We start from the raw sequence: 25,447 nt of genomic DNA on the forward strand, positions 1-25,447 counted from the left end.
CCTTACACAAGCTAGGAGTGGATTCTTCGTGGACAGGAATAAGCGCAGTCACATCCCCATTCAGCCATGTGCTGTAGTCCTGCCGTGTGCCATGTCCATCACGCTCTCTTCAGTTGTTCTGCATTGAATTGGTGGATATTGCACCACTAAAGACAGAGTATTTTTCCATACGAACATTTTGCTAATACTCCTGAATAGATCCAAGATTTTGGCAAAACTGCAATAAAATAATAAAAGTACAATAATGTAGCTCATGACTGTACATGGCATCCTTTTATTTACCATGGACCTTGAAGAGCATTATCCAAACTTACATACAGTTTTTAATTTTGTTCTTTGTTGTTTTTATTTTCATTAATAAATCCGACCGTTGTGATGAAGCTCTGCTGATAATTTGTACTTTGGATGTGTTGGATGGAAGCCGCTGAGTGCTACAAGCAGCCTTCTTCAGCTGGCTAATACAATAAACGAGAACATGTATTTATTGTAATTAAGCAGTGTGAATTTTAACTTTTTCCTCTTTGAATCATTGGTATAATAATACACTGTACTTTAGTGGTTGTTTTCCAGTGGTAATTATCAGTTTCCAATTAATTAGTCCTTACCATGCAGAATAAGGCCTTCTCCATTTTATATGCTTTCTACTTTGCTCAGCCATTTTCAGAACTCCCATCCAAGTGAATAGATTTTGGCCACCTCTTCATTACCAACGGTGCAAGATGGGGCCCGGGTTTTGACAGATGCAGGTCCCCGTGGGAACCAACTTATACTATTATTATTATTATTATTATTTATTATTATAGCGCCATTTATTCCATGGCACTTTACATGTGAAGAAGGGGTATACATACAAGAACAATTACAATAATCTTGAACACAATGTGACGGCGACTGGTACAGGAGGAGCGAGGACCCTGCCCGCGAGGGCTCACAGTCTACAAGGGATGGGTGAGGATAAAGTAGGTGAGGGTAGAGCTGGTCGTGCAGCATTATTTGTGGAGTGGTGGTTACTGCAGGTTGTAGGCTTGTCGGAAGAGGTGGGTCTTCAGGCTCTTTTTGAAGGTTTCCACGGTAGGCGAGAGTCTGATACTTTGGGGTAGAGAGTTCCAGAGTAGGGGGGAAGCACGGGAGAAATCTTGTATGCGATTGTGGGAGGAGGAGACTAGAGGGGAGTAGAGAAGGAGATCTTGTGAGGATCGGAGGTTGCATGCGGGTATGTAGCGGGAGACTAGGTCAGAGATATATGGAGGAGACAGGTTGTTAATGGCTTTGTAAGTCATAGTTAGGGTTTTGAACTGGAGTCTCTGGGCAATTGGGAGCCAGTGAAGAGATTGACAAAGGAGAGGCCGGGGAATAGTGGGGGGACAGGTGGATTAGTCGGGCAGCAGAGTTTAGGATAGATTGGAGGGATGCAAGCGTGTTGGAAGGGAGGCCACAGAGCAGGAGGTTGCAGTAGTCAAGGCGGGAGATGATGAGGGCGTGCACTAGTGTTTTTGCAGATTCATGATTGAGAAATGTGCGGATCCGGGAGATATTTTTGAGTTGGAGTCGGCAGGAAGTGGAAAGGGCTTGGATATGTGGTTTGAAGGAGAGTTCAGAGTCCAGGGTTACCCCAAGGCAGCGAGCCTGAGGGACTGGGGACAGTGGGCAGCCATTGACTATGATGGATAGGTCAGTTGAGGGGGTTGAATGAGATGGCGGAAAGATGATGAATTCTGTTTTGTCCATGTTAAGTTTTAGAAATCTAGCAGAGAAGAAGGATGAAATAGCAGACAGACATTGTGGGATTTTGGTTAGTAAGGAGGTGATATCAGGTCCAGAGAGGTAGATCTGTGTGTCGTCAGCATAGAGGTGATAATGATAGCCATGAGACTCTATGAGCTGTCCTAGGCCTAAGGTGTAGATGGAGAAGATCAGGGGTCCTAGAAATGAACCTTGGGGGACACAGACAGGGGGTGAGATGAGGAGGTGGTCTGTGAGTGAGAGACACTGAATGTCCTGTCTGTTAGATATGAGGAGATCCAGGATAGGGCCAAGTCTGTGATGCCGAGAGATGAGAGCGTTTTTAGTAAGAGGGAATGGTCCACCGTGTCGAAGGCAGATGACAGGTCTAGGAGGAGGAGGACAGAATAGTGTCGCTTAGATTTGGCGGTTAGTAGGTCATTGGTAACTTTGGTCAGTGCAGTTTCAGTAGAATGGTGCGGTCGGAAACCAGATTGTAGGCGGTCAAAGAGGGAGCAGGAGGAGAGGTGGGAGGACAGCTCAGAATGGACGTGGTGTTCCAGTAGTTTTGAGGCATAGGGGAGAAGTGATATGGGGCGATAGCTAGACAGAGAGGATGGGTCAAGGGAGGGCTTTTTGAGGATGGGTGTGATTGAGGCATGATTGAAGCATGAGGGGAAGACACCAGTTGTTAGTGACCAGTTGAAGAGGTGGGCTAGGGCTGGGATGAAGATATTGGTAAGGTTTGGGATGAGGTGGGACGAGATTGGGTCAAGTTTACAGGTGGTGAGGTGTGATTTGGAGAGTAAAGAGGAAAGTTGATCTTCCGTAATGGTGGTAATTATACCAGCCGTTCATGGAATATATCACCTACAGCTGTACTGAATATTATTGCGGATTTCAGTGCAAATTCTGCAACCAAAATTCTCAAACTTGCAATGTCTGAATGAGTCCCAACGGACATATCTAATGTCGATAGAAGCGCTATAGCTACCTGCAAATTGATGATTGATCTTTCACCAGAAGCTTTTGTGTGTGGGCCTAATTCTGTCATGCTTGTTAATGTGGTTTCTGTAATGTATTTACTTTTAGATATTTAGTTTCACTGCAGTGAATACAATCTTCTTTCTTTTGCAGGAAAATGTTGATATCGGAATTCATCTTGATCCCTCTCTTAAAGAAGTACAATTCAATCCAACATATGAAACCTTGTTTGCACCCGAGGTGAGTTTGTAACTTTTCGAAATCACACTCTCAAGCTCTTGGCTGGATTTTCACCAGGCATTTTCATTGTGAGTTTAACAATTTTTTTTTAGATGTACTTAATATGTACATAATAAATTGCATCTTTAAAACCGCATTTTTTTAAAAAAAATTTATAAAGTCGGATTTTCACGATATTGGCATGCAATTTTTGGTGAAATGGGTTCTTACAGATAAAACACATTTTTGGAATGTTTTTCATCTATAAAAACTATTTTTTTTTTTTATAAAACTTCTGCAACTCCCTGTAAAACTTCATAAAAAATGCAAAACTAATGTAAGTCTATGCTCACATGCAGCGTTTTTTGGTGCATTTTTTTTTTTATTGTCAAAACCTGTTCTCTTGACAGGTAAAACACTGCCTTAAAAACTTCTGTTTTCCGAGTGTTTGCTGTGTCTGTGACTTTTTTTTCTTGTGGATTTCATGTTTGCTTTCTCTATTATACATGTTTAATAAAGTTAGTTTTCTTCACTAGAAACGCCGCAAAAAATGCCATTGTGTTTTTTGCAACTTTTTAATTTTTTATTTATTTATTTTTTTTAATGAATTGACACGCTGCAAATTTAAAAACCGATGCAGTTCACAATTTCAGTCAGGAAAAAGAAAAAAGTGTGTGCATGAGATTTCTAAAATCTCATAGCTTTTGCTGGTACTGTAAAAAGCAGCTTTTAAGTTGCATAAGAAAACTTCAAAAACGCCGCATGTGAACATAACCTAAGGGGTACGTTCACATAGGGTGAAATTACTGTGGGAAACTTATGTAAAAAATTCCACCAAAAACCACAGTGACATTCACTACAGAAAATACGCACCAAATCATCCTGATTTTGTAGTGAATTTGCCACTGTACATGGGTACAAGTATGAAAAAAATAACTATACTTATCTTCCCTGGTAATACCAGCCTGTTTCACCCTTTCCTTGTCCTCTGCTGATTTCTGTAAAACTTGGCCTTCTGTAATGACGTCTTGACCTATGTGATTGGTAAGCATTCACGTGGGTATAGAGACTCCGAGAAGACCAGAGATGGGCGCAAGAGAAATATCAGGGGAGGCAAATCTTAAGTGTGGGGGTTTTGTTTGCTTTTCCTTTTAGGAGTTGTGAATAATATACAACAAATTAAGTTTGTAGGAAATTTTTGATTCCCAACCGGTTAGAAGGGGTGAATCTGCAGGAGTTCCACAGAAGACTTATATTCATCAATGGATTAACAATCTGCACCTCAGTTCCTGCGCGAATATACTACAATTATTTGGTATCACAGCATTCATAAAAGCCCATACTCTAAAGCTTCTTTATTTTTATACTGCGTGATGAAAAATATGAATAACAATGCCAGAATTGCCATTCCCATATATCTTGTCTCACAAAATTAATAAAAAGTGATCAAAAAGTTGCAAGAACCCCAACATGGTACCAGAAAACTACTGCTTGTCCTAAAAATAAAAAAAGTCTCTAATAGCTCTTAGATGATGATGACCGATTTTAAAATGTTTTTTTTTTCTTTAGTGATGTTCTTGTGAAAAAGTAGCAAAACCTAAAAAGACAACTATAAATTAGGTATAAAGATGATCATTTGGAACAACCCTTACCCCATCTAGAATAAATTTAACAGGTCAATTATACTGCATGCTGAACACTGTGAAAACTAAAAATTCCAGATATATTTTCTCTTTAGCAATCTTATCAAAAAAATTGAGTTAAATTTGATCATATGTCCCCAAAAAATGAGAGCTGCAAAGACCACAGGTTGTAAAAGAAAACAAGTACTCATGCAGTTGTGTAGCAGAAAAAATGGTCATTGTCATAATTGTGTTCACCCACCGAATAAAGTTAATGTGAATTATACTGAATGGTGAGCTGTGTTTAATAATTAAAATCCAGAACTGATGTGTGATAAAGTGATCAAACTCATGCATGCCACAAAATGCTATTCCACCATAAACTACATATTGTCTCGCAGAAAATAAGCCCTCATACTGCTCAATTGACAGAAAATTGTAAAATGTATGGCTGTCTGATTAAGACAACTCAAAAACGGTATTTATTGATAAAAGTAATGAAACCTTTGGAAAACTCTCTAAATTTGATATTGCTGTCATCACCACTGTCCAATGGGATCAAGTTCACTCTGTTTTTTCATTTGCTGCACGTACTGGCAGAATTGCTGTTAACTTTTGCTAGCTTTTTAGGCATAAAGCAGAAAATAATCTGAAAATGTATGCATACTCCAAAGTGGTGCCACTGGCAAACACAGATCATCCTGCCTGTGTACAGCTACATTGCCAAAGGATGAAAAATATGTCTCCTGGAATGCGATGATGAAAAAAGTGTGCCCCGTATGTCCGGACTGTTAGTTAAAGGGGTTGTTCCAACTTCCTTTCTTCAGGAGTGCACCGCTCCTGGCACTCAGCTATCTGCTTTGCAGAGGGCAGTGAGTTCCTGAAGATTTACAGTTTGTACCAGCGGGATGGTCACGACTTGCATCACTGGTCTCAACTGAGCACTTTCCCAGGCTGCTAGAAGGGGGTAGCTTTGCCTCTGCATCATGGGAGAAGTGCATTGGGACTGAGGTTTTTTTTAATAGAGGTAATTTGCAGAGTTGCTTGTTTTACAAGGACTTAGCAACTTTAACCACATAAGACCTTATTATTATTATTTATTTATATAGTGCCATTGATTCCATGGTGCTGTACATAAGAAGGGATTACATACAAAATACAGATATCACTTACAGTAAACAAACTAACAATGATAGACTGGTAAAGAGGGGTTGCTGATAACCCGCAGCATGGACCTCCTGAAGTCTGTGTGGCGGGCTCCATTAAACTAAGCAGCGTCCTGCTGCTAGGCTACTGTCTTGTGTGCGAGAATGAGCGTCATAGTATTTTACCGCACTCCCACACTGAAGACTGTAGCCTAGCAGCAGGAGCAGATCACTGCTTAGCTTATTGTAGCCTTCAGCACAGGCGTCAGTTAGCAGCATAAATTGCTAATATAGTGATTTAGAGAAATGATTATACTGCAGAGTATTTCACTATAATCATTTTCTTGTGACCGTGTTAGGTACACTTTCAGGAGTAAACCTTCTGTGCTTTGATTTAAAGTCTGTGTATAAAGTAGTCTCAAATTTGACAGCTGAGCTGAAGGAATGAAGCCACCTCACTTATTACTATCATTATATATGTAGTATAGAAGGTTTGATTAAAGTGTGTGCAGAAAATGATTTTATGTCATGTCATTGCAGCTTGGACCCAACAATCCATTTAAAAGTCAGCAGATGGCAGCTCCAAGGAACATGCTTTCAGGATATGCAGAACCAGCACACATAAACGACTTCATGTTTGAACAACAGAGAAGAACGTTTGCAACATATGGTAATCTATAGTTGTATATGAAAATCACCTTGCGAATGTTTGTGGAGGTATATCTATAGCATGTTTGTGCTTGCCGTAGATTCCAAAATTTGCTATCTATATCTATATCAAATAGACCAAGCGTTGCATATCGGAATCATGCTTGGCGTACTCCACTCACAAATATGATTCTGATATGCTTGGTCTATTTGATCTTATTTAGTCTCTATTTATGTTTAATGCTGCTAATAACTATATTCAAGGCTAGATGTGGAATTTATTAAATAACTGTTTTTCTATAAATGTAGCAAGTACAATAGTAAATGAGAAAATGGTCTTATTGGTGGCTTTTTAAGAGAATCTGTCACCCCCTGGGACGTATATAGCCTATTAATATAGGCAAACAGGTGATAGAAATGTTACTCTAGTCCTACCTGTATGCCTCGTTTAATGGTCTTTGTGTTGAAATCTTATATCTTTGTTAATGATTCTTTCCAGGCCTCAGGGCCAAAAAGAATCCCCTCCTCCTCTCTTCATTATAATACCATCCCCCTCACCTGCACATCAGTGTCCTGTGACGTGCTGTTGCGGTTCTATAATCTCACGCCTGCTCCTTGAACTCCCTCCACGATCCTCCCTTCTATGGGCGAAAGTCTCCGTGACTCAACGGCACCTGCGCAGAAGATCACGGACTAGTGTATGCCGTGATCTTATGCTCAGGCGCCGGCGGAAGGAAGTGCAGGGTGCAAGCGCGGGATTACGGCGCCGCAACTGCACATCACAGGGCACTGTCGCATGCAGGGGAGGAGGAAGCTATTATAATGAAGACAGGAGATGGAGGATTTCATCTTGGGCTAGGAGGAATCATTAACATAAATATATAAAATAAAATTTCACAACAACAAGACCATTAATATGGGGCATACAGGTAGGACTAGATTAACATTTCCATCACCTGTATGGCCATATTAATTGTTTATATATGTCCCAGGGGGTGACAGAGTCCCTTTAAAGAGGACCTTTCATCAGTTTTAGAATGTTATAGTGGCTGCAGAGCTAAATTAAAATGTTTTATTAATTTCTCATCTCTGTTTTAGAGAGATTTATTTATTTTACTCATGTAGCGCCAATAATTCCACAGCGCTTTACAGACATCATCATAACTGTCCCCATTGGGACTCACAATCCCTATTCCCTATCAGTATGACTTTAGAGTTGGCAGGAAACCAGAGAACCCGAAGGAAACCCATGTAAATATGGGGAGAACATACACACTCCTTGCAGATGTTGTACTTGGAGGGAGCTTGTATAGTTTGGATCCTAATTTCCCCTTCAACCAAGGGTTGTGTTAGCATTGAGTCACCTCTGGGAGTGAGCTTTTACTGGTTCCCCCTGTAATGTATGACGTTGATCAATTATAAGCAGGAAGTGTCATGTGGGGAAAAAAATTACATTTTCCCAGAGAATTCCCAGAACCATTTTTCTGTGTGAGGCATATATTGACACACAGCCCTATTCTCCTCCTTGGTCTCACTGCCAGTATGTACTGTGATTACAAGCTTGAGAGGGGAGTAGAGCAGAGATGTCATTACAAACACCTGCATCTGAAGCTCTGATCCCACAGCACTGTCAGCTCTGCTCTACACCCCCACACTAAGGGCTTTTTCACACGTTAGTGTCTCCGGTACATGTGGCGACACTGATACATGTAGACCCATTCAAATTAATAGGCCTGTGCACATGTCAGTGAGTTTCCATGGACCATGTGTACCCGTAGCGAGCAAGCCATGGACCTCTGCTGAGCTCAGCGAGCAGTGTCCTGTCACTCACTGAGCGCAGCTCCGGGGCCCGCTCACTGCAGCGCATCATTCTCTCCGGCTCCTCGGTGTGAGCGGTTACATGGATTACAGCGGGGGACACTTAGGATAGCTGAGTATAAGGATTTTTTTTATTTTATTATTTTTACACTTGGAGACAGCGGGAACAGACTACTACTATCAACATTGTCCCCTGCTGGTGCTGATCACAGCGCAAGCAGGGGACAATGATGAGGGCAGCTTTCAGCACCCGGCGTTTGGGAACAATGCTAACTGTACACTGATTCCCAGGCGCCGGTACGTGTGCTCCTGATGCGGCACACGGTTGCCACACGTGTGCACACAGACACGGATATCGCCAGTACTGGTTTTTCCAGTACCGGAAATATCCGAACGTGTGAAACCAGCCTTGCAGTGCATTGGGATGAGAGCTTAGGTGTAAATAGGTGATAACTTTTTTTTTTTTTTTTTCACTGAATAACCCTTTTAAGAAAACAAAATAGTTCTCAAAGGTGGACAACCCTCTTAAGTTTGTGTGTTGTCATAATGTAATGAAATGAATGCTCTGTGGTATGTATTTGTCATTGTTAATGTAGTTATTTATGGGAAATCCATTTTATCACATCTACAGGATGGGTGACAAATGGGACCCTTATTGATCACTAATGAGGGTCCCCTGTTCCTTCTACCTGCATATCTGCAGTAAGAAGACGATTGGATGGAGATGTGGATTGAGCCTGGACCCTGCCACTTCATTCATTGTGACGAAAACTGCCATTACAGCAGCCTCGTATTGAGGAGCAATAGGGGATTTGAGACTTCTGTTCTAGTGACTGATGGGGGTCTCAGAAAGCTTAGATTTATGATCTATCCTGTGAATTATTAAATGTTGTTTGTTGTACATTGTTTTATTTAAAAAAGTTTTCCATCACTATATTCCTGGATGTTACTCACATTTTATCAATAAAGTCTTTTTAGAATTCAGAGACTTTTACATTAATACAATTCTAGACATTTACATAATTTTCAAAATAATGACATTGTAATCACTTTCTGTTCCAGGCTATGCTCTTGATCCATCACTAGATGTTCAGGAAACATCCACAAAATACATTGGCTCAGTTGATGATGCTGAGAAGAATCAAGGTAAGAACATAACGGTGTATTTAAAGACTATTTTGACAACTCCACATTTATCAACATTTTAATTGTTTAATTGAATGTACACTCAAAAGTGAATTAAAAATGACAACCTCTTTATTGACATCTCTATTTTTGGATCCTCTGTTACTGTAGTTTGTCGCAAACCATGCTCCTCCATCACGCCTATCTCCTATAGTGTTGTTCCAAGCATGTTAGTTTTTCCCTCGTTTACTGCATTGTTTTTGTCCCTCTAGGTCTAACAGTATTTGAAACAGGGCAGAAAAAATCTGAGAAGCGGAGAAAGGTGAAAGGAACTGATGCTTCAGATATAGACGGCTTCTTGGGTCCTTGGGCAAAATATATTGATGAAAAAGATATTGCCAAACCATCTGAGGTTAATATTGAGCTTTCTACATGCATAGTAAAGGGGTTGACATTACATTTCAGTGCTGACTTTATGCATATACTGCTTTATTAATCCTAGGACGAGCAGAAAGAGCTTGATGAGATAACAGCAAAAAGGCAGAAGCGAGGCAAACAGGAGGATGATAAGCCTGCCGATGAGAAGACCATTTTGCATGGTAACCTATTTATAAATATTCACTATAGTTTTGTGTGAAGCATATTTATCACCACCTTCTAGATACATTTTCATGGTTTAAATATATATTATTAGTAAAAAATCCCTGCTATTTGTATAAAGATATGAATGTAGTCTGCTATTCCCAGCATAATTCGGTCACCAGGTTTTTGCTATGCCATTTGAGTAAAGCATGATGTAGTGGCAGAGACCCTGATTCCAGGGATGTATATCTTACTTTGCCTCTTGCTGCAGTTTTGGTAAAATCACTATTTTATCTGCTGCAGATCTACTATTTCTTTGAATGCTGGGCTCTGTATAACCCTGCCCACACTACTGATTGGCAGCTTTTGGTATACACTGTTCATAGGCAGAAAGCTGCCAATCAGTGGTGGGGGCATGGTTGGACTATATGGCAACAAGTTTACTAGTTCTCTAGTGATAATCGCTTGCTGTTAAAATAGTGATTTTATCAAAACTTTTCCAATCAGCCCAGTAAGTGACACATTGATGGAATTAGGGTCTCTGTCTCTACATTATGTTGCTACTAGAGTAGGTGGTAAAACCCTGCAGAGATTCTCTTCTCTTCTCTCTAAATAGATGATATGCATTCTTATAAAAGCTTCTTGAAACAGGAGAAATAACTTCATTTTTTATGCCACAGAGTCTTGCAGAAGGCTGACACATCTTGCTTTGTAGATCTCAATTTTCAGCATTCATAGAATTATCAATTGCAAGATTACACTTATAGACTTCTATATAGGTGTTGATCACAGCTGAACCTCTCCCCTCTCTGCACAATGACCTCTGCACAGATCACAGCATGCACACTACACTCTCCAATAAAAGTCAGAAAATCCTCTCCAAACCACAGGCTCCAATGGTCCACCAATCAAGTTTCTAGTTTGTTAGCAAAAATATATATGTAGAGATATATTGCCTATTAAAATGTGATTATTTAGAGACTAGGGCATCTGTATAAAGTTAGTTAACACTTTCATAATTACAGACTGGTTTCATGTACTGTGCTGTAAGCTTTCTGCCAAGAGTCATGTAGGGATTTCCCTTAGGCCGCGGCCCCACATTTTTAGAAAATGCATCACAAAACTCAGATTTCACTTAATACTGTCCATTTCACTATTTAACAATACCGTGAACTGTACAATGCTAGGCGCTACAATTTTTGTTTGCAAGCCAATTTCTTAGCGTGTGTGTGTGTGTATATAGATATATATATATATATATATATATATATATATATATATATATATATATCTAAATCTATGTGTGTGTGTATAATATATCAGCAATGCATAAAACTGTAGACTTTCTTTTTCTTTCAGTCAAAGAAATGTATGACTACCAAGGCCGATCATATTTGCACATTCCTCAGGATGTTGATGTTAACCTGCGTTCTACTGAACTGCCTGAGAAATGTTATCTTCCCAAGAAACAAATTCATGTTTGGTCCGGACATACAAAGGTAGTGTTACCATTGTGAATTAATAAATGGTTACAGAATGTATTTTTATTAACAGTTGAATTCTGTGTGAAAGAGGCTGGAATTCATAAATATGATCATCTATGAAACACAAATAAATATGAACACTGGACATATAGCTTAAAAAAAAAAAGTAGTAAAAAAAAGCAACAACGGAAGAGTACACAAATCTTGGGAGCAGGGTTCTCTCTCCTCCTGGTATCTGTTGATTTATGTGATTATTGTTATTCTGTAATGTCTTTTATTGTCTGTACAAGTCCTTTCTAAAAAGTAAGGTGCTGCCGAATATGTTGGCGCTATAGAAATAAAAATTATTATAGTTAATTAAACCTAAAATCACTCAATACATAGTAGAAAAATCCTTTTTAGAAGAAACCCAATACAAATACAGTAACTGGTGTAGGTATATTCTTAAAAATGCCACATAAAAACCCTTAGGACAGTGTGTACACTTATAAATGGCACAAAGCACAATGTTAATTGCAATCACTAATTCTATAAGGAGGGCAAGAAATCGCTGTAGTGCACAAGCAACCTATGGGAACTCAATTAAATCCCAAATGATAACTAAAGCCTAACTGGCCTCACTTAAATACAACTCTCCAGTATGTAGCCACCGAGCGCCATCACTGTGCCACATCTCACACACTGTCCAGCACCCATACACGTACTTCGCATCTCACAGGGGGGGGGTCAGAACTAAAATATACACTATGTTGGTGAGAATTTTGTAGGTTTTATGAAACGGTAATAGTCTAGTCAGTTTTCACATTTTGAAATATAAAAATGGAGAATAGCATTAACGCTTTGTATACAATCTGCTTCAATCCATTAACGCCTTATGATCTTTTTTAGTCTCAATCAAAAAAAGTGAATTGTTTTCAGTATTTTACTTTTTTTTGCATGAAAAAAGCAGGTCATTAAAAGGTATACTGCTTTTACAATGTCTGAAAGGTTTGCTATCTGTCTAACCAGTAGGGAGTCACTACCCCAGAATAGAATAAATCCTGTTGAGAGCGATCACAATTATCACAGCAATCCACTGAGACTTGATGTGTTCCATTAAAAAGTGCAGCCAGCAAAGTATTGCCTCCCCGTGTGCTCATTCCTGTGCTCGGCACTTTTTTGACATCCGATGAACAAAAAGAGCCTTAGTAATAAAGAACAAAACACATGTTAAAGATAAAGAATTAAAATAAAAGGAATCATTTCCTGCTTCTCTGCAAAACCCCTAAATATTATGAGCCCTGTCTCTTACTGAAAGGGGAAAATGAATGCAAAAAATAAAACACTATAGGTTGGGAAATGAAAGAAGTTGCCCATAAAAATCATTAATCTGCTGACCTGTTTTGTTTTAAATCTCTGTTTTTACTACGGCATGCACTTGCAGCTAGGATAAAAGTAGATCCAAAATTACATTTCATTTGAAATTGTTTCTAGTTTTATTTATTCTGTCTTTCTTTCAGGGTGTCAGTGCTGTAAGATTATTCCCCCTCTCTGGCCATTTGCTATTGTCTAGTTCCATGGATTGCAAGATCAAGGTTAGTAATAATTCTCAGACATGCACTGATCTTTAAATTAAAGTCCTTATTTGGGATCAGCCTAGGTGCGAGGCAGGGCTGTGGAGTCGGTAAGCTAAAACTCCTACTCCTCAATTTCCCTGACTCCCGACTCCAACTCCACAGCCCTGCCTCACTACTGAGCGTGTACTTAAAGTGCAGCACAGATTAACCTCAACCAGAAGCCGAGATCTTTACATCAGGAATACAAAAGACATTTATTGGACATTTCATAACTTTCCCAAATTCTTATGAAAACATTTACAGCAGATCCTGCATTTTCAGAGTCAGTCCATTTTATTCCGACTCCACCAAAATGGACACTGACTCCACAGCCCTGGTGTGAGGTCACCAAATAATTGCCAGTATAGTTGTGTCAGCCTGAAGCTTGAGCTTATATATACATTCATAAAAGGGTTGTCCAGTCTAAGGCCACGGCCCCACTATCAGTATTTGGTCAGTATTTTTTCTCAGGAGTGGGAGCCAAAACCAGGTGAGGAACAATCAGAGAAAAGGTATAATAGATGCAGAATTGGTTCACTTATTTCTATCAACCACTCCTTGTTTTGGCTCCCACCCCTGAGTTAAAATACTGACTAAATACTGTCAGTGGGGCAGTGGCCAAAGAAGAAAAGTCTGCAGTCACTTTTTGTAACTGCAGACTGCTTAGTCATAACAGTGTGCGATTCACCTGTATTTCGAGTGCGGCTGGTCACGAGACCGCAAATATGCAATCTGCTTACCAAACTCTCCTTGGCCTCTCAATATTTTAGCAGAGAATAGTCTTGTCTTATGTGACCTGTAAGTATGCTAATCGCTTACATGCATGACGTGACCACTCGCATGCATGGAGAAAACTGGAATTGAGTGTGCATCACCATTGATACGATTCGGCCAGTCTGCAGTCAGTGATTGCAGACTTTTCTTCTTGGACTGGACAACCCCATGTAATGCTTTTGTCATTTGAATATGCATTAATTAGCCTGGTACTTGGTAAACATTGATTTTTCAGTATCATTCCATATGACCTTTTTGAGGTGTTATTGTCATTATAAATCTGATCTTTTTACAGCTTTGGGAAGTGTACAATGAACGAAGATGTTTACGGACATTTATAGGTACAGTATGAAATCTAGTAAATGTCTAAACTTCCATGATGTCTGCTTGTAAGAAACTTCTGCTTAGTCACACAAAGCATCCTGCCGTACTGGGACTACTTATGTGTGCTCAATATTAGTGTGCATGTGGTCAGTAGGGTTTCATATGCAAACCACATCTTGTTCTGGTTTTGTATGCTTATTCCCATACTTATTGTACAAATGACAGCTCTTGCAACTACAGTCTATTGGGGTTGAACCATGCTTTAAAAACCCCGTTATTTCACAGGAAATTTGGCCGTCGGAAAACTTGTCAGAGTCCTTTCATATCTGCTTCATTTATTAGTTGGCTTGTTTGGTTATAAGGAAAAGAATGTTAAGAAATGGGAATCAATTTATGTCGTTATTCGTAACCTATCCAGTGGATAGGTAATTCACTGGACATTCGCTTCAAAGCGTCTGTCAGGGCAAAATTACATCCTTAAAGTACCACTCCAGCGTTTTTGTTTATTTTCCAGCGCTGGAGTAGCATTTTAAATGTAAGCCCCCTATCTTTGGTCATATACTCCAGCGTCTTCAATATTTTTTTAAGCACCACGACGGTCACCTTGTGACAATATCTTCTGACTGGCCGGAAGTCAGAAGCTGCGTCACAAGCTCTCAGTGCAAGTCTAAGCGAGCCAGAACGAGGTTTTCATAGATTTGCATTGAAGTGACCTCAGCTCTATGAAACACTGGAGCTACAGGTAGCTCACTTTTCACCAGAGACCAATGGAAGTGGTGATGAAAACGCCAGAAAGAGAGTATCAGACAGGTGGCATGGGAACACTCCAGCGGTGCAATTAATAAAACAAAAACCGCTGGAGTGCTGCTCTAAGTGATGGACATATTAATGTAGGACAAATTTATAGTCTAGATGTCCTGATAAACTTTTAAAAGTCTGAAAATTGGATGCTCGGTGCACCTCAGTCAGCCAGTTTCTCCCCCACTTCTTGATTCACTATGCTTGCTTCACTTTCACACATTGCTAGATTTTTGTCTTATAAAGTGGGTACAGAAAGTATTCAGACCCCTTTTAAATTTTTCAGTCCTTGTTTCATTGCAGCCATTTGGTAAATTCTAAAAAGTTAATTTTTTTTTCTCATTAAATTAAACTCAGCACCCCATCTTGACTGAAAAAAAAAAACAGAAATGTAGAAATTTTTGCCAATTTAATAAAAAAGAAAAACTGATATATCACAGTCCTACGTATTCAGACCCTTTGCTCAGTATTGAGTAGAAGAACCCTTTTGAGCTAGTACAGCCATGAGTCGTCTTGGGAATGATGCAACAAATTTTTCACACCTGGATTTGGGGATCCTCTGCCATTCTTCCTTGCAGATCCTCTCCAGTTCCGTCAGGTTGGATGGTGAACGTTGGTGGACAGCCATTTTCAGATCTCTCCGGAGATGCTCAGTTGGGTTTTTATTTCAGGGCTCTGACTGGGCCAGTCAAGAATGGTCACAGAGTTGTTCTGAAGCCACTCCTGTGTTGTTTTAGCTGTGTGCTTAGGGGCATTGTCTTGTTGGAAGGTGAACCTTTGGCCAAGTCTGAGGTCCAGAGCACTCTGGAAGAGGTTTTCATCCAGGATATCTCTGTACTTAGCCGCATTCATGTTTCCTTCAATTGCAACCAGTCATCCTTTCCCTGCAGCTGAAAAACATCCCCATAGCATGATGCTGCCACCACCATGTTTCACTGTTGGGATTGTATTGGGCAGGTGATGAGCAGTGCCTGGTTTTCTCCACACATACCGCTTAGAATTATCACCAAAAAGTTCTATCTTCGTCTCATCAGACCAGAGAATATTATTTCTCATAGTCTGGGAGTCCTTCATGTATTTTTGAGCAAACACTATGCGGGCTTTCATATGTCTTGCACTGAGGAGAGGCTTCCGTCGGGCCACTCTGCCATGAAGGTCCGACTGGTTGAGGGCTACAGTGACTTTGTGGAACTTCCTCCCATCTCCCTACTGCATCTCTGGAGCTCAGCCACAGTGATCTTGGGGTTCTTCTTTACCTCTCTCACCAAGGCTCTTCTCTTTTGATTGCTCAGTTTGGCTGGATGGCCAGGTCTAGGAAGACTTCTGGTGGTCCCAAACTTGTTCCATTTAAGGATTATGGAGGCCACTGTTCTCTTAGGAACCTTGAGTAATGCAGAAATTCTTTTGTAACCTTGGCCAGATCTGTGCCTTGCCACAATTCTGTGTCTGAGCTCCTTGGGTAGTTCGTTTTGAGCTTATGATTCTCATTTGGTCTGACATGCACTGTGAGCTGTGAGGTCTTATATAGACAGGTGTGTGCCTTTCCAAATCAAGTCCTATCAGTTTAATTAAACACAGCTGGACTCCAATGAAGGAGTAGAACCATCTCAAGGAGGATCACAAGGAAATGGACAGCATGTGGACTTAAATATGAGTGTCTGAGCCAAAGGGTCGGAAAACTTACCATATGATATTTCAGTTTTTCTTTTCTAATAAATTTGCAAAAATTTCTACATTTCAGTCTTTTTTCAGTCAAGATGGGGTACAGAGTGTACATTAATGGGACAAAATTATCTTTTTAGAATTTACCAAATGGCTGCAATGAAACAAAGTGAAAAATTTGAAGGGGTCTGAATACTTTCCATACCTACTGTATCCTAGCTAGTGATTAGCGAGCACTAAAATGCTCGGGTGCTCGAAGCTCGAGTCGAGCACATTGGAATACTCGGGTTCTCGACCCGAGCAACGAGCCCAATGTAAGTCTATGGGAAACTCGAGCATTTTTCTGGCGGTCCCCCCCCAGCGGTCTGCAAAAGGTCAAAAATTGCCCAAATCGATGGGAACAGTGCTCAATTAAATGTCAGGCAGGCAGGGTATATAGGAGGGTGCATGAAAAACATAGCAGGGCACTTAAAACACACTAGTGCCCTCCGATTTTCATGCACCCATCTCTTTAAAAAAGCCGGCCAGCAATTCATCAGCGGCATACACTGGTACCCGACAATTTAGAACAGAAAGAATAGAGCATCACACATAGATTAGATAGATATTATATAGGTGACTGACATGTTTCTAAGTACAGTGACAGTGTTGGTTACTGTACTTGTTATTTAGTATTAAAATAAAGGATTTATTAAAAAAAATAATAATAATGTTTTTGTCTCTTTAAAAAAAGCCGGCCTGCAATTCATCAGCGGCATACATCGGTACCTGACAATTTTAGAACGGAAAGAATAGAGCATCACACATAGATAAGATAGAAACATGTCAGCCACATGTATAATAAGTACAGTGACAGTGTTGGTTACTGTACTTGTCATTTAGTGATTTAGTGTTAAAATAAAGGATTTATTAAAAAAAAAATTGGCGTGGGATTCCCCGTAATTTTAGTATCTAGCGGAGGTTAAGCAGACGGCTGTGGCAGATGTTTGAAGCCTGGGAAGGGGGTAATACCCACGGAGCTTCCCAGGCTACTAATATCAGCCCCCAGCTGAATACCTAGCCTTTACTAGCTATTAAAATGTGGGGCCCAAAAAAAAATGTGGGGTCCACCCTATTTTAATAGCTAGCAAAGGCTAGGGAGACAGCTGGGGGCTGATATTAATAGCACAGGAAGGGTGCCATGAATATTGCCCCCCCCCCCCCCCCCCCCAGGCTAGGAACACCAGCCGTCAGCCGCCCCAGAAATGGCGCATCCAAAGGATGCGTCAATTCTGGCACTTAGCCTTGCTCTTCCCACTGCCTTGTTGCAGTGGCAGTGGGGTAATAGGGTTGGGGTTGATGTCAGCTTATAATGCCAGCTGACATCAAGCCCAGGTTAGTAATGGAGAGGCGTCTATAAGACACCCCCATTACTAACCCCATAAACACAACACAACACAAACACCCAGAATAAAGTCCTTTAATTGAAATAAAGACACATTCCTTTAACCCCTTAATAACATCTGACGTACTAATACGCGTCTGTGCCCTGGGACTTAAGAGCCAGACCCATATTAGTACGTCATCGCGATCGCGCGCGCGATCGCCGCCGGGTGTCAGCTGATTGTCACAGCTGACACCCGGTACTATGTGCAGGGAGCGGTCACGCACCGCTCCCAGCACATTAACCCCCGTGATGCTGCGATCGAAGTCGATCGAAGTCGATCGCGGCATTGCGGGGGCAAGGGGAGGTGATCGGCGATACTCACCTCCTCTTCCGGCTTCCAGCGCAGTCTGCAAAGGCTTCCCGGGTGTTGCCATGACGACCCGATGTCGTCATGACAACATCCGGGTCACCAGAGAGCAGGAAGATTGCTTGGACATGCGCAGTGCATCTCCAAGCAATCTTCACACTGTGCACTTCTGACAGCCTTCATGGCATAGGGATGGTGCTCCATTCCTGTGCCATGCAGGCGATCAGAAAAAAAAAAGTGAAAGTCCCAGAGTGGGACAAAGTAATAAAGTGTATAAACTGTGTGAAAGTGGAAAAAAAAATGTGCAAAAATATTATAAAAAAATTAAAAAAATAATACACCAAAAATAAAAATATAATGTACCCATCAATAAATATTATTATAAAAAAAACAAAAAAAAAACAATAAAAGTACACATATTTGGTATCGCCGCGTCCGGAACAACCTGACCTATAAAACTGTCCCACTAGTTAACCCCTTCAGTGAACACGGTAAAAAAAAAAAAAAAAAAAAAAAACCAAGCAAAAAACAATGCTTTATCACCATACCGCCAAACAAAAAGTGGAATAACACGCGATCAAAAAGACGCATATAAATAAAAATGATACCGCTGAAAACGTCATCTCGTCCCGCAAAAAACAAGCCGCCATATAGCTCCATCAGCCGAAAAATAAAAAAGTTATAGCTCTCAGAATAAAGCGATACTAAAAAATATTTTTTTCTATAAAATAGCTTTTATTGTGTATAAGCGCCAAAACATAGAAAAATGATACAAATGTGGTACCGCTGTAAACGTACTGACCCGAAGAGTAAAGCTGCCTCATCAATTTTACCACACGCGGAACAGAATAAAAAAAAAAAAAAAAAACAATTCCTGAATTGTTGGTTTTTGTTTATTCTGCCTCCCAAAAATCGGAATAGAAAGCGATCAAAAAATGTCACGTGCCTGAAAATGGCACCAATAACAACGTCAAGTCATCCCGCAAAAAACGAGCCGTCACATGACTGTCTTCCAAAATCTGGAAAAATTATAGCTCTCAAAATATGGCGATGCAAAAACTAGATTTTACAAAAAATGGGTCTTTTAGTGTGTGACAGCTGTCAGTCATAAAAACCCCATATGATTCTGGCATTGCTGTAATCACACCGACCCGAAGAATAAAGTCGTCTAATCACTTATACCGCACAAGGAACGGCGTCAAAAATAAACTCTTGAGTTAGGATTGGGCTAGGGTTAGGGCTGGGTTTGGGGCTAGGGTTGTGCTGGGGCTAGGGTTGTGCTGGGGCTAGGGTTGTGCTGGGGCTAGGGTTGTGCTGGGGCTAGGGTTGTGCTGGGGCTAGGGTTGTGCTGGGGCTAGGGTTGTGCTGGGGCTAGGGCTGGGGTTGGGATTTTTTTCAAAAGTAAGAAAAAAAGATGACGATATGGCGACTAGTGTTGAGAGCAAGTGCTCGCTACTTGAGTTTGCATCGGGTGCTCTGGTATGCATTTAGTATCGTGGGTATTTGAGTGACATGCTCGAGTCTCTGCCCCATATGCTTCGCGGCCAAAAAACTTTACGGGGATTGCCTGCCATGCACGAGCGATCCCCGCATGTTTTTTTTTGGGTGTCTAATAACCGTGAAACATGCAGAGCAGGGACTCGAGCATGTCATTCGAGCACACGCTGTACATGGTGCATACCTGAGTACCCGATGCAAACTCAAGTAGCGAGCACTTGCGCTCAAGAATAATGAAAACTTATTCAATATGATGACCTAATGTAAACAAATAATGTGCCGTACCTCTGGGTTCAAAATGTTCACTATACACCTTAATAAAATCTTTGAGGGGTATAGTTTCCAAAATGGGGACACTTGTGGGGGAGCTCCACTGTTTAGGCACATCACGGGCTCTCCAAACGCGACATGGTGTCCGCTAACAAATTGAATGGAAAATCGGCTCAAATTGTTAGCGGACGCCATGTTGCGTTTGGAGAGCCCCTGTGTGCCCAAACATTGGAGCTCCCCCACAAGTGACCCCATTTTGGAAACTAGACCCCCCAAGGCACCTATCTAGATGCATAGTGAGCACTTGGAACCCCTAGGTGCTTCACAAATTAATTCGTAAAAATGAAAAAGTGTTTTTTTTTTTCACTTTTTCATTATTACGAATCAATTTGTGAAGCACCTGGGGGTTCCAAGTGCTCACTATGCATCTAGAAAGGTGCCTTGGGGGGTCTAGTTTCCAAAATGGGGTCACTTGTGGGGGAGCTCCAAAGTTTGGGCACACAGCAGCTCTCCAAACGCAACATGGTGTCGCTAACAATTTGAGCCAATTTTGCGTTAAATTTGTTAGCGGACACCATGTTGCATTTAGAGAGCCGCTGTGTGCCCAAATATTGGAGCTCCCCCACAAGTGACCCCATTTTGGAAACTAGACCACCCAAGGCACCTATCTAGATGCATAGTGAGCACTTGGAACCCTCAGGTGCTTCACAAATTGATTCATACAAATGAAAAAGTGTTTTTTTTTTCACTTTTTCATTGTTACGAATCAATTTGTGAAGCACCTGGGGGTTCCAAGTGCTCACAATGCATCTAGATAGGTGCCTTGGGGGGTCTAGTTTCCAAAATGGGGTCACTTGTGGGGGAGCTCCAAAGTTTGGGCACACATGGGCTCTCCAAACACAACATGGCGTCCGCTAATTATTCAAGCAAATTTTACAATCAAAAAGTCAAATAGCGCTCCTTCCCTTCCGAGCCCTGCCGTGCGCCCAAACAGTATTTTTTCCCCAAATATTGGGTATCTGCGTGCCCAGGGGAAATTGCACAACAAATTTTGGGGTCCATTTTTTCTTGTTACCCCTGTGAAAATAAAAAAAATTGGGTCTAAATTAACATTTTTGTGAAAAAAGTTAAATGTTCATTTTTTTTCTTCCACATTCAAAAAATTCCTGTGAAGCACCTGAAGGGTTAATAAAGTTCTTGAATGTGGTTTTGAGCACCGTGAGGGGTGCAGTTTTTAGAATGGTGTCACTTTTGGGTATTTTCTGGCATAAAGACCTCTCAAAGTGACTTCAAATGTGATGTGGTCCCTAAAAAAATGGTTTTGTAAATTTTGTTGGAAAAATGAGAAATCGCTGGTCAACTTTTAACCCTTATAGCTCCCTAACAAAAAAAAATTTTGGTTCCAAAATTGTGCTGATGTAAAGTAGACATGTGGGAAATGTTATTTATTAACTCTTTTGTGTGACATATCGCTCTGATTTCAGGGCTTAAAAATTAAAATTTTGAAAATTGCAAAATTTTCAAAATTTTCGCCAAATTTCCGTTTTTTTCACAAATAAACGCAAGTGATATCGAAGAAATTTTTCCACAATCATGAAGTACAATATGTCACGAAAAAACAATCTCAGAATCAGGGGGATCCGTTGAAGCGTTCGAGAGTAATTACCTCATAAAGTGACAGTGGTCAGAATTGTAAAAATTGGCCCGGTCATTAACGTGCAAACCACCCGCGGGGCTTAAGGGGTTAATGTTCTAAATTAAGCCCTACTTATCGTATTGCCCATTCCAGCTGATGCCAATGTCTTCTGCAATAAAAGTAAAATAATAAACCAACCTCATCCTTACATTTCCATGGTTCCCAGGACAGCTTCAGCTCTGCTACATTGACATGACAGGCTGGATCATAGCAGAACGCTGCCATCCAGCTTGCCATGCCGCAGACACTGAGAAGCTGCTCAGTGTCTCGCTGTGACAGCATCCAGATGAGCCGAGTTCATGTCCAATGAACTCGGCTCACCTCATGCACGTCACTGACAGCGTGGGAGAATTCTCCTGCACTCAGCGCTTGAGCAGGAGAATTCTCCCACGCTGGGATGGCATTGAGATGACAGGCTGGATCGCAGCTGAGCGCTGCAATCCAGCTTGTCATCCTTCATAGACACTGCAGAGCGCAGGCATGACGTCACCGCTTGAGCAGGAGAATTATCCCATTATTATTATTTTTTTTTTAACTTTCACTATGGGGTTAGTAATGGGGGTGTCTTATAGACTCCTCTCCATTACTAACCTGGGCTTGATGTCAGCTGGTATTATAAGATGACATCAACCCTAACCCTATTACTCCACCCACACCGCTACAGAGCAGTGGGAAGAGCGAGGCTAAGTGCAAGAATTGGAGCATCGTATGGATGCGCCATTTCTGGGGCGGCTGACGGCTGGTGTTTCTAGCCTGGGAGGGGGCCAATATTTATGGCACCCTTCCTGGGCTATTAATATCAGCCCCCAGCTGTCTGCCTAGCCTTTGCTAGCTATTAAAATAGGGGGGACTCCACGTCATTTTTTGGGGGGGGTCCCCCATTTTAATAGCTAGTAAAGGCTAGGTATTCAGCTGGGGGCTGATATTAGTAGCCTTGGAAGCTCCGTGGGTATTACCCCCTTCCCAGGCTTCAAACATCTGCCCCAGCCGTCTGCTTAACCTCCGCTAGAGACTAAAATTACGGGGAACTCCACGCCAATTTTTTTTTTTTAATAAATCCTTTATTTTAACACTAAATGACAAGTACAGTAACCAACACTGTCACTGGTCTTATTATATATGTGACGGACATGTTTCTATGTATCTAATCTATGTGTGATGCTCTATTCTTTCTGTTCTAAATTGTCGGGTACCGAGGTATGCCGCTGACGAATGGCTGGCCGGCTTTTTTAAAGAGACGGATGCATGAAAACACTATTATTATTATGTTTTTTTTAATAAATCCTTTATTTTAACACTAAATAACAAGTATACACTGTGTGCAGAATTATTAGGCAAGTTGTATTTTAGAGAATTATTTTTATTATTGATCAACAACTATGTTCACAATCAACCCAAAAGACTCATAAATATTCCAAGCTTAATATTTTTGGAAGTTGGGAGTGGGCTTTTTTTTAGATTTGGCTATCTTGGGAGGATATCTGTTTGTGCAGGTAACTATTACTGTGCAGAATTATTAGGCAACTTAATAAAAAACAAATATAATCCCATCTCACTTGTTTATTTTCACCAGGTAAACCAATATCAGTGCACAAAATTTAGAAATAAACATTTCTGACATGCAAAAACAAAAACAAAAAAAATTAGTGATCAATATAGCCACCTTTCTTTATGATGACACTCAATAGCCTTCCATCCATAGATTCTGTCAGTTGCTTGATCTGTTTTCGATCAACATTGCGTGCAGCAGTCACCACAGCCTCCCAGACCCTGTTCCGAGAGGTGTACTGTTTTCCCTCCCTGTAGATCTCACATTTTATGATGGACCACAGGTTCTCTATGGGGTTCAGATCAGGTGAACAAGGGGGCCATGTCATTATTTTTTCTTCTTTTAGACCTTTACTGGCCAGCCACGCTGTGGAGTAGTTGGATGCATGTGATGGAGCATTGTCCTGCATGAAAATCATGTTTTTCTTGAACGATACCAACTTCTTCCTGTACCACTGCTTGAAGAAGTTGTCTTCCAGAAACTGGCAGTAGGTCTGGGAGTAGAGCTTCACTCCATCCTCAACCCGAAAAGGTCCCACAAGTTCATCTTTGATGATACCAGCCCATACCAGTACCCCACCTCCACCTTGCTGGCGTCTGAGTCGGAGTGGAGCTCTCTGCCCTTTACTGATCCGGCCTCTGGCCCATCCATCTGGCCCATCAAGAGTCACTCTCATTTCATCAGTCCATAAAACCTTTGAAAAATCAGTCTTAAGATATTTCTTGGCCCATTCTTGACGTTTTATCTTATGTTTCTTGTTCAAAGGTGGTCGTTTTTCAACCTTCCTTACCTTGGCCATGTCCCTGAGTATCGCACACCTTGTGCTTTTTGATACTCCAGTAACGTTGCAGCTCTGAAATATGGCAAAACTGGTGGCAAATTGCATCTTTGCAGCTTCACGCTTGATTTTGCTCAATTCATGGGCAGTTATTTTGCGCCTTTTTTGGCCAACACGCTTCTTGCGACCCTGTTGGCTTTTTGCCATGAAACGTTTGATTTTTCGGTGATCACGCTTCAAAAGTTTGGAAATTTCAAGACTGCTGCATCCCTCTGCAAGACATCTCACAATTTTGGACTTTTCAGAGCCCGTCAAATCTCTCTTCTGACCCATTTTGCCAAAGGAAAGGAAGTTGCCTAATAATTAAGCACACCTTATATAGAGTGTTGATGTCATTAGTCAACACCCCTCCTCATTACAGAGATGCACATCACCAGATTTACTTAATTGGTAAATTTCATGTCATCAAAATACTCATTTGCCTAATAATTCTGCACGCGGTGTAGTAACCAACACTATCACTGTACTTAGAAACATGTCAGTCACATATATAATATCTATCTAATCTATGTGTGATGCTCTATTCTTTCTGTTCTAAATTGTCGGGTACCGGTGTATGCCGCTGATGAATTGCCGGCTTTTCATGTGTCACTGTGAGCACTGTTCCCATCGATTTGGGCAATCACTGTAATGCCACAACCACCATGGCTGTGACATTAAAGTGAGTGGCAGACAATCCCTGCATGATTGGTGCTCTAAAGAGCTCCAAACATGCAGGACGGGGACCCGAGCTCCCGCCCGAGCATCTCGAAAGTACTCGGCGAGCTCCGAGCATCTCGAGTACTGAGATGCTCGGGCGAGTACCGAGCAGTGGCGAGCATGCTCGCTCATCACTAATCCTAGCTGGTCCAACTGACTGAGGGAAGGTGCTCTGGACTGTGGACTTTTTTTTGCATGCCCTACACAGAGATTCTTACTTTAGGATGTCATCTTGTCTTAACAAACTTGTCATTTAAAAAATCGCTAAATTATAACGATATATCGTTTGATTGTTCATTCACTACATTAGATCTATATAATTGTTTTTATTGATTTTTCAGGCCACAGTAAAGCTGTTCGTGACATTTGTTTCAACAATGCTGGAACCCAGTTCCTAAGTGCGGCATATGACCGCTATCTCAAGCTATGGGATTCTGAGACAGGTACTGGCTTCTATTTCTCGAGGGTTAATTTTTATTGCTGAAAATTGTCCCTTTAACGTAAGAGTACAGTGGCGACCAAAAGTTTAGCTTTTTTTTTTTTAAAGTGTGATTTTTTTTTCTGTTTGGTTGTTGTGATGCCATTTCCCTGGTGATGAACTGAAAGTGCATGAAGTGGTCATCATGCAAGACCTTAATTTTAACCAAAATGCTTTTGAATATA

The 25,447-nt window shown here is 41.0% G+C and overlaps 1 protein-coding gene across 2 annotated transcripts in view; it reads left to right on the forward strand.

The window, feature by feature from the left end:
* CDC40 (cell division cycle 40) overlaps positions 1 to 25,447 on the forward strand; it is a 58,270-nt gene that overhangs the window by 19,959 nt on the left and 12,864 nt on the right. For both annotated transcript variants that reach the window (XM_073675852.1, XM_073675854.1), the window contains exons 2-10: positions 2,860 to 2,946; positions 6,233 to 6,362; positions 9,221 to 9,304; positions 9,556 to 9,695; positions 9,786 to 9,882; positions 11,225 to 11,364; positions 12,849 to 12,923; positions 14,014 to 14,059; positions 25,126 to 25,227. In XM_073675852.1, coding sequence (XP_073531953.1) covers positions 2,860 to 2,946; positions 6,233 to 6,362; positions 9,221 to 9,304; positions 9,556 to 9,695; positions 9,786 to 9,882; positions 11,225 to 11,364; positions 12,849 to 12,923; positions 14,014 to 14,059; positions 25,126 to 25,227 — 901 coding nt within the window. The remainder of the gene's footprint in view (positions 1 to 2,859; positions 2,947 to 6,232; positions 6,363 to 9,220; positions 9,305 to 9,555; positions 9,696 to 9,785; positions 9,883 to 11,224; positions 11,365 to 12,848; positions 12,924 to 14,013; positions 14,060 to 25,125; positions 25,228 to 25,447) is intronic.

This window comes from Phyllobates terribilis, unplaced genomic scaffold (genome assembly GCF_046119375.1).
Source record: "Phyllobates terribilis strain yellow unplaced genomic scaffold, ASM4611937v1 Scaffold_3__8_contigs__length_932513732, whole genome shotgun sequence".
NCBI classification, from domain to species: Eukaryota; Metazoa; Chordata; class Amphibia; order Anura; family Dendrobatidae; genus Phyllobates; species Phyllobates terribilis.